We start from the raw sequence: 9,680 nt of genomic DNA, 5'->3' as shown, positions 1-9,680 counted from the left end.
ATTTTTTTTTTAATTTTCACAGTATGTCTGATCATATTTTCTCTTTTGGAGAAAGTCTTATTTGTTTCATTTTGGCTAGAATAAAAGCAGTTTTAAATTTTTTTAAATCCATTTTAAGGTGAAAATTATTAGCCCCTTTAAGCTAATTTTTTTTTTTTCGATAGCCTACAGAACAAATCATCGTTATACAATAACTTGCCTAATTACCCTAACCTGCCTAGTTAACCTAATTAAACTAGTTAAGCCTTTAAATGTCACTTTAAGCAGTTTGGAAGTGTCTTGAAAAATATCTCGTAAAATATTATTTACTGTCATCATGGCAAAGATAACATAAATCAGTCATTAGAAATAAGTTATTAAAACTATTATGTTTAGAAATGTGTTGAAAAAATGTTTTCTTAGAAGAAATTGGGAAAAAAAAATAAACAGGGGGGCTAATAATTCTGACTTCAACTCTCTCTCTCTCTCTCTCTCTCTCTCTCTCTCTCTCTCTCTCTCTCTCTCTCCTCTCTCTCTCTCTCTCTCTCTCTCTCTCTCTCTCTCTCTCTATATATATATATATATATATATATATATATATATAAGCCTACTACATTATTACATATCCATAATACACTGTGATATAGCCTGGTTTGTTAGTTCGTTGGATCGTTTTGTTTTCTAACTACAACCAAACTGCTCAAGAGTCCAACCGACCGATTGTCTGAGCGCGATGGCGGGTTTTACATATGTCCAAATGTACCAAGCTAAGGAGAAAATGTGCCAGGTTCCGGAACAAATGTCTAGGGTCCATAGAGGTTTAATTGAAGTCTACTGAAGATAGATAATCAGTTAATATGGCAACCAGATTTCATTTAGGCTTTTATAAACTGAAAAATGGAGGTCCAACACTCACAGCAATTGGTAACTTTTTGAATGAGTGGTTAATTTGTTTGAATTTGTATGATCTCATTCGTACAATTGGCTCATTGCCCGATGATGGTTGGGTTTAGGTGGTGGGGTTTGGTGTGAATTAGCCACTAAACTGATATAATGTAAAATAGTTATGTTTCCTCATGAGAATGAGAATGTTAATGATCCAAATTATGGGCACAATTTATCAATTCATTCTCTCCACTTACTAGAAGTTTCCCACTGCTAGGTTGCAGCTGGAAGGGCATCCTCTACTTAAAAAATATGCCAGAGGGATTGGTGGTTAATTCCATCGTGGCAATAAATCGGGGACTTAGCCGTGTGAAAATCTAAATTTACAATGCTTATCTTGCTAGTCTGCATTGTTATTCTTTTGGTGAACAATTATTCTCTGCAAGATAATCGACTTCAATCGAAGTCTGGCCATTTGCTTCTGTGTTTGGAGTGGTGGTCCTTCTTTTGATGTCAGTTTGACGACTTCAGCACCAATATTTTTAACCGAGCCCCTCTTACCGTTACTTTGCTACAAGCAAATAATGCTCAAAATGAAAGCCCTGCACCCTACTCAATATTGCATTTCAGTTAGAAGTACATCAACATACTTGGACAAAAAGATTTAGCTACTTCCATTTCATGTGGACTTTAAGTACATTTTTTAATCCACTCAATCAACGATTGCTTAATCCATCCCTCGAAGTGTGCTCATGATTTCCCTCATTTCAGTAAATCGTGTGCACAAATTCCTAATATGTTCCCTCAATTTACTAGAGTGTGTCCACTATTTGTTTCCTCATTTTAAGTAAATCTTCCACATGGTTTCCTAATTAATTCTCTTGATTTAAGGCTGGCCGGCTCACACGGTGCGATTTTGTTTTTATAATCCTGAACGATTGTAGCATGTCAGACTGTACGAACATGGCTCCCATGTCACACTGTAAGATCTCAGCTCTCATGAAGTTAGACTGAATGACAATAAAGACGCGCTAAACACGAAAGAAAATGCCCCCGGAGTTTGACGTCATCCACCCGTGACACTTTCACTATCCCGCATTCTGAAATGATTCTTCACAGCAAACATAAACAATCTGTGGCGGCAATTTTGAAAACCGCTTTGACATTTCCTCACAGTCATTTGTATTGCAATATATGCAGGATTGTGTCACATAATTCGGAGCTCCTATTGGTTCTTGGATTGACGCTCATTGCAGCTGTTGTCACACTGCAGGCATGTGTCTGAAATCTTCTGCCACTACCAGAACTTCATCGGCGGGAAAATCTGATCGCAACGGGCACTAAGCGGCTGTCTGTGAGCATGTGAAACCAACGATCAAAGACCACAGATTTTAGCCTATATTTCAGGAATCTTTCAGGATTTCCCAAATTTGTCTCAACAAAATCTTGATTTTGTCTTGATAAAATCGTGACTGAAATCTCAGTGTGAGTAGGGCTTAACGAATCTAATCAATCCACCCTTGTTTAAGTTAAATTGTGCGCATGAAATAATTATTAACTCCTAATAAGCTACATATCGTATACATCGTCCATTATCATTTTGGTAAACTGAGCACAGTAAACTTAAAAAGAGGGAACAAATGAATAAATCATGCATATGCTCTAGTAAATTGAGGGAATGAATAAATAAATCTTGCCCAATGCTTTCTTGCACGTCACATGAACATGAACACTTGTTCTTGTAGAAGCTCAGACTTGCCATGTGACAAATGAACACCATACTTGAACATAAACATTGTTCATCATATTCCCCTGCATCATATTAAGCCATCAAGTCAGAGTTTTGGGCAAAGAGACTTTTAAGTGGAGGAACAAACTGAAATTTGATTAAAATAATCTTTAATTGTGTTGCAAATTTTTTCTTTTGGCTTCAGGACGACACCAGGGTGAGTAATTTAAGAATTTTCATTTTGGCATGAACTAACCTTTTAAAGGGGCCATGAACTGAGAAATCCAAATTCTCTTGATCTTCTGAAATATAAGATCATTGCAGTATTAGAACTCATAAACTTTCTTGTTAGTCTAAAAACAGCTTAAATTGATGACAGGTTGTTGAATTGTCCGATGATGCTGTGCCAGCTATACTGGAGCTGATAGTAACGTGGCACCACACATTGATTTTATTACATGTCCGTCTATAAAGGGTGAAGTATGTATGATGTCAAACAATTTTATTAATTCTAAAACATTTCATTACTTCTAAATAAGGTTTCTGATGTACAAATTCTCATAACATCATAAGTAGACAGTACAAAAGAACTGAAAAAGTCAATTCATGAACCCTTTAAAGAGCTGGGTGTCATTTGTTTGGCTTTCTAAAAGCCTGCAGTTGTGTTTCTAAAGTATGCATCGTTTGAGGAGTGAAGCAAAGCGGTAGTGACACCATGACATATTCAGCAAGATAAACATGTCAGAAGAACCTGCACAGGACCACATCAGAGTGCACAAGTGGACTCAACGCAGGCTCAAATCTCATAGCGGGGTCGGCCGGACAAGCTGTTCATGGACTACCACACACCAGAGATACTTTTAATTTCCCTAAATTGCTGCTATTTGTTTATTTTGTTTTCTTTACTACAGGGCATGTGGCCCTTTCTGAGACCTTTCCATACAAAAAGATATCTTTCCGTACATCTAATGGCAGGACCAAAGATCTGTTTAGGGTTAAGCAGTTTGCCATGCAGCCACAACAATGTCACTATAAGATATGCTTCCATCTAGAGAACAAACCTGGAAGTTTGACTGAAACTGTAAATGTAAATACTTAGACACCATCTTGAAATAAAGAAACAGGCCTGTCGATATATGTTTAATAACCTTTTTAATGTTGTCCAGTTCAGATACACAACATACAGTGTGTAGTAGCCTGTATAGGAAACAGAAATATGAATTTCATTCTTTCGACCCGTAGCGGTCATACAGTCCCCTCATCTCAAGCCTTTTTTTTAACGTTGCTGAAATTCAACAAAATGAAACTCAACAGGTGCAAGTCTTTTTTTTTGGCGACCAAGCATTAATACTCAACAGTTGTGTTTCTCAGTATTTTTTTCTTCATATTTTTTTGTTTAATCCGCTATAATACATAGGCAACCCAGACAAAAATATCACCACGTATATCTGGTGAGAGTGTGCTTTATATGTCTGTCAGTTGCCGGTAGATTCATCATCTCTCTCTCCTTTTTTTGTAGAAAAATATGAACTGTTTAAATTCTCTACTTTGAAATATATGCAGCTCAAATTCACAAACAAAAATCCCACCCCCAGTCCGACAAATCTCCAACGGTTTGGGTAACATTAAATTTCTAAGAACTTACAACCAGGTAAGAGAAAACAAACACCCCACAGTGTCATTTAGTCCACTGAAGCGTAATGAAGAACACCCAGGAGAATGACTCAAACAGCAGGCCTCTCTGAAAAAACTAAACCAAAAACCTAAACGGGGCAGATTTTCCATCCTACGAGCTCGTACGAAGAATAAAATAAGCATCTTCTTCATATAGGCTTTCTTATTTAGCTCTCTCCAGCAAAATATTCCGATCGGTCCCACCCTCCTTTTCCAAACGAAACAGAATCAGATGCAGCCAGCGACTCTTTTGTCCGCCGCATTGTTGGGTCTTGAAGCAAATTTGAATTCCAAATGCAATTATTCTCATCAAGTGCGCTCATTCTTGACTCAACATATCCTCTAATGTGGATTTGCTTCCCTCAACATTCATTATGTTTTAATGTCTTTTGTCAAAAAGAAAGCTTTATCTGTAAATCCTCAAATGACAAAAAATCAATAAGGGTCTTCAGAATCGCGGGTGGAGGGATGTAATTGGCTGAATGAGCTTGCACCTGCTTTTTTGTTTGTTTTTTTTTTATTTTTTTACAGTGGATACGATTGGCTGTGAGCCCAACAATAAACAAAATATTTACAAAGACCATGTCATCTCTTACACTTATAAAAATGTACAGTTTGCATCTTGTTTTTTTTTTCTCGGTCATGGCATGACAGAAAGTGGCCTTGTGTGTTTTTCGTCCACCCACCAAACAGGAAACTCCAAAAACAAGACGACGAAAGAACGCAAAATGGATGGCGATGAGATTGGTAAGCAAAGTTGCTTGCTTGCGTTATGTATTGTGAATGTATATTTAAGTGGCGTGAGGAATGAAGCCTCGTCCACAGTAGCGCAGTATGTTTTGTTTTCAACCGCCACCAAGTCAATATCCAGAATGCATTTGTAGGCCACATCTGTCCTGTTCCTCACACGCACACACTTACACACACACACACACACACACACACACACACTTACACACAGATGAATTCAAACCACCCGTCTCCCGATTCCTCCCGCCAGATCATTCTCGGCACCCTAAAAGAGAGATTTTGGAAAAAACACATTGAGAGGTGAGAGGTTGAACCTGGAGGTCTCACAGGGACTTGTGACAGGGCATATAACAAGATGTCCGCCTGATGACAAGTGAGCTCAAACTGAGATAATCACTCAAAGGTCAGTGTCAGTGAAGGGGAAGAATGTTCTGGACACGTCATGAGCTCTCTTGGGCTCTGGATAAAAGAGAGAGACGGGGAGACTCCAGCTGTGCGGGAACGGACGCAGGTGTTGATCCCGTCGCTCTGGACGTCCAACTCAGCAGAGTTCGAGTCTTTACAGAGAAACTGAGAGAGAGAGACACAGTGAACGTTCCTTAACTCAATGTGGCATAATGTTACTACAGAGGACTATACGATCGGAGATAAAAAAAAAAAGAGAGGAGGGGATCGTGGATCTGATCAGTCCTTCTCCGGGAGATGAGCTCTGTCGTACCACTTGCGTAATTATAAGTGAAAAAAAAAAAGAAGGGAAATATTTATCCTTTTTATTATCGTCAAGAATCAGTTTCATTTTCGGGTATGAGCATGTATCTACAGAGGGAAAAGAATCTCCAAATGAAGTGCACAAAGTAGAGCTGATGTAAAAAAAACAACAACAACAAAAAAGAGAGACAGAGAGAAAGAGAGAGAGGAAGAGAGACTGTTGCAGAAAAAGACAACAACAATTAAAAGACAAAGAAAGAAGAGTCTTGAATCTCAGATGTCCTTTTTCCTCTTAAAAAATAAATCATGCAAATTTCCCAAAGCGCAATCAGGATATAAATTGAATTATTATATATCTTTACTTTTTATATAGATATTTGTTGTGTTGTTCATTTCTCCCCATAGGCAAATAACAGTGACAGTGCAAAACAAAAAGCAAAAGTCAACAGAAAAAACAAAAGATAAACAAAAGTAAAGAAAAACAAATTTGGCACTTTTTTTTCTTCTAATTTCTGCAAATTCCTTGAATAAATCCAGTTCAGGCGATTCTCTCCACGTCCGTCCACGAGACTGCGTCTGATTGGACGATGATCACAGTACTTGGCACAAGAATGCTGGTAAAAATTAGATAGTAGAATCTTTTTTCATTCATAGCCTTATAAGGTTATCAATAATACATATCTTACATGTATGTTCTCTTGATTTATAAAACAGTCCGAAGTAGGAAAAACTGTTCTTTTTGGGGACTAGAAACAGCTACAGAAGAGCAAAAGACTGCCGGGAAGAAGAAAAGAAAATAGAAAGAAAGAGAAAGACGGTAATGTATGTGAGTAAAAAAGAAACAGGAGCAAAATCAAACTTTAGGCAGGGGATAGCTGCTGCACTCAGAGGGGAAAATGGCCAACGTTTGTTTTTCCACCCAAAACCATCTCCACTGCTCACTCCAAGAACGAGAAGAGCAGGAAGAGAAAAACAAGAAAGAAGGAGAGAGAAAGAAAGAGAGTGTGCTGGGAGTGGACTTAAAAAGAATGTGAGCGGTGAGTTGGACAGTATCCGTGTAGAGCACCACTCTTAATACTGGAGGTCTGTGTTCCTATGTTTTTGGGGGACCTGGTCCCCTCAAGGGGTTACTATACTCGCGTGGTGGAGTGCTGATGGGGCAGGGCGTTGTTGCTGTGCCCCGCACTTGGTGCCGGAGCAGGGGGGTACGTGTTGAAGGCATGGAGGGGCTGCATGCCAGTGATGGTGCTGGGGATCATGGAAAGTGTGTTAGCTGTCATGAGAGGCACGTCCTCAGGTGCTCGCCGTAGTGCCAAAGTGTAATCCGGCGGGCACACAGGTGGTCTCAGGGGCTCCAGGTCACCGAGGAGACCACGTGTCGGAAGGGGTGTGCCATGGTCAAGCTCTACCCTCTGCTGCTTCATCTGCAAAGACATTAGCTCCTCCTCCTGACTCAGTGCTAGGTCATTATGGGGTGGACCTCCCACTATCCCAACACCCGGCACTGCCCCACGTTGAGGCGAAAGACGGCGATGCCGGCGTTGCAGCAACTCATGCCGTTTGTCGCGTTTGTAGTACAATGCGGCAAATGCCAGCACGTTGAGGAAGAGCAACGATGCACCCACTGCCACCGTCACACTCAGCTCAGTCGAGTAGTCCCGTGTATTGCTTGGGAAGGGGAAGCGTTCAGGAGGGTGTTCAGAACCTTCAAGGTCCGGGTCAGGCGGGTAGGTTGAGACCGTGGGGTGACGAGTAGAGCGTGTACCGGGGCTCTGGGCTGTGCCCTTCCAGCCAGGCCGGTGCGGGGCACCTGGCGGCAGTTGCGTGGTATAGGTGGGGATCTCATCATGGATGGTATGAAGGTGGGGAACCAACTCAAGCCAAAAGGCAACCTTGTTGGCACGGTAATTGTCCCGGATTCGAGGCTTTAACCCGATGTGGAGGTACTGCTTATCTTTAGAGCTGAACTTGGTCCAGATAACTTCTTCAAAGCGATTGGGCTTAGTATGGATGAACTTGGTATCTTGTGGCACTGGAATGTTCGGATCACTGGGAAAATAAAATGAACAAAGTGAGAATTAAATTAAAGCACAAGAGAAAAGGATTCATATTTGTACATTTGAAGAATTCAGATGCACAAACCTTTAAGGTGCCGTCTGAAATCTTTTATACTGAGAATTATTCACAGGCTCATGTGTGTCGGTGCAGTAATTTCATATTTCTGATATATAATTTCATATTTTCATATATAAAGTGCTTTAAAATGCTAATTTTAGAATCAAATTTCTGAAGGCATTTAGAGGTTTTTGCATCTGAACATTTGTATTCTGGTGTAATCAGGTAACTATAATAAACAATATAAACTATAACTATAATAAACAATATAAATTCTCACCCTGTCTTAGCAAAGTTTGTCCAGTACGTCATCACCACAGCACTGAGCATGACATCGTTCTTTGAGAAGTTGCAGGGAAACAGATCTGTGGCACCCACCATGGGAACACCAAACACATAAGGGATCTCGTCACCATGTGCTGCATCTGCCCACTCGGGTCTTGCTTCCGTCTGGCAGTGGTGGTGGAAGGTGTAAAAATAAACGGGGGACTGGAACTCAGCATGCAGTTTAGCCGTGGCCACTGCTGGCGCCACCCATTGATGGTCCGTGAAAAGTGCAAGTAGAGTTTTACGCCGCATATCACCGTTGTCACGATCAGCCCAATCTGTATACATAAACTTTATAGTCTCCCGCAATATGTCTTTACCTAATAAAGAACAGAAAGAGACAAAAGGAGAAGGATAAATGTTTGATGTTGAAAGACAAAGTAGGTTGTCATACAAAGGAGGGCACCTTGACCGATTATAGGAGACAGTGAAACAGAAGCACCCAAGGTGAGGGGTAAAATTAGACTGATGAACAACTGCTAAGAGAATGTGCAGATGTGTATATCAGTGTTGCCAACAGAAATCCTTATGATTGTTTAGATTAGTCCCATTTTAAATTGAATTGCACATCTATACAAGTAAATGAACAGCATTACTCATTGGTGGCTGTAAATTCATTGTTGGCAATGGCAGATCAGACTCCTAATAGTTGATATTATATTTGTGTAAGTGTGCATCATTGAAACTTACCCTCTGGGTATCCATATAGGTTGTCCACAAAGTTGGAAATGGTGTAGTCAAAAGAAGCAGCTGAAATTCCTTCCTCGCCCTCATTGTCATCAACAAATTTCAGCCCTTCACCTTGGTTCACCCCCAACAGGATGTCGTAGTTCAAGAACTCCCCCTGAGGACATCACACAAATGTCACCCACAGTACGCACTTTCACTAAGGAACTGTCAAGGTTAGACTCTAGCAGAACTCATGGACCCTGCAGTGTCCAACATCACACCTGCTGCATGAGGATCTCGGGGTCATCAGGGACCACGTCTCCATCCACCACTGGCCCAAATGCGATGTGGTAACGGGCAGGTTGGACATCCTGATCCACCAGCTCCCTGTAGCTCTTCCTTCGCAGACAGTCTACCAGATCTGCAGTGTCACTGTAGCTGCAGCCCACCTTCTTGGCCAGAATCTTGGTGTACATCAGGGGCCGGTAGTTCACTGACCAACTGGATATGGCAGAGCCGCTCTGCGCAATGGCCCTCTGGAACAAACCTAAAAGCAGGATCAGTTACAAGACAATGAGTAAGAAATGTCAGAGAGCTGGCTGTAATGTGAGTGAGTCAATGTGGAGAGAGCGTGACACATGACCATGAGCAAGATAAAGATCTCTCTTTTTTTTCACCAAAAAAGCAAGGTCAGTGAAATTTTAAATGTTTTTACATTGAATTTAAATGGTCAGTTTCAGTTAAACTAAATCTAAATGTTTCTAACTGAAATCATCTCCATGTTTAAAAAATGTGCAAAAACTCGGCTCCCACTTTATATTAAGTGGTCTTAAAGTCCCAAATG

The 9,680-nt window shown here is 40.5% G+C and overlaps 1 protein-coding gene across 3 annotated transcripts in view; it reads right to left on the bottom strand.

Moving 5' to 3' along the window:
- Positions 1-3,728: 3,728 nt before the first annotated feature.
- nlgn2b (neuroligin 2b) overlaps positions 3,729-9,680 on the bottom strand; it is a 175,459-nt gene continuing 169,507 nt past the window's right edge. For all 3 annotated transcript variants that reach the window (XM_056466734.1, XM_056466736.1, XM_056466735.1), the window contains 4 exons: positions 9,118-9,383; positions 8,858-9,011; positions 8,121-8,487; positions 3,729-7,774 (listed from right to left, as the gene is read on the bottom strand). In XM_056466734.1, the coding sequence (XP_056322709.1) occupies positions 6,856-7,774; positions 8,121-8,487; positions 8,858-9,011; positions 9,118-9,383 (1,706 nt within the window). In that variant the 3' untranslated portion in view covers positions 3,729-6,855. The remainder of the gene's footprint in view (positions 7,775-8,120; positions 8,488-8,857; positions 9,012-9,117; positions 9,384-9,680) is intronic.

The sequence above is a fragment of the Danio aesculapii genome, chromosome 10 (genome assembly GCF_903798145.1).
Source record: "Danio aesculapii chromosome 10, fDanAes4.1, whole genome shotgun sequence".
Lineage (NCBI taxonomy): Eukaryota > Metazoa > Chordata > Actinopteri > Cypriniformes > Danionidae > Danio > Danio aesculapii.
Note: the sequence above shows the minus strand (reverse complement) of the source record. Positions and strands in the feature narration are given on the sequence as shown.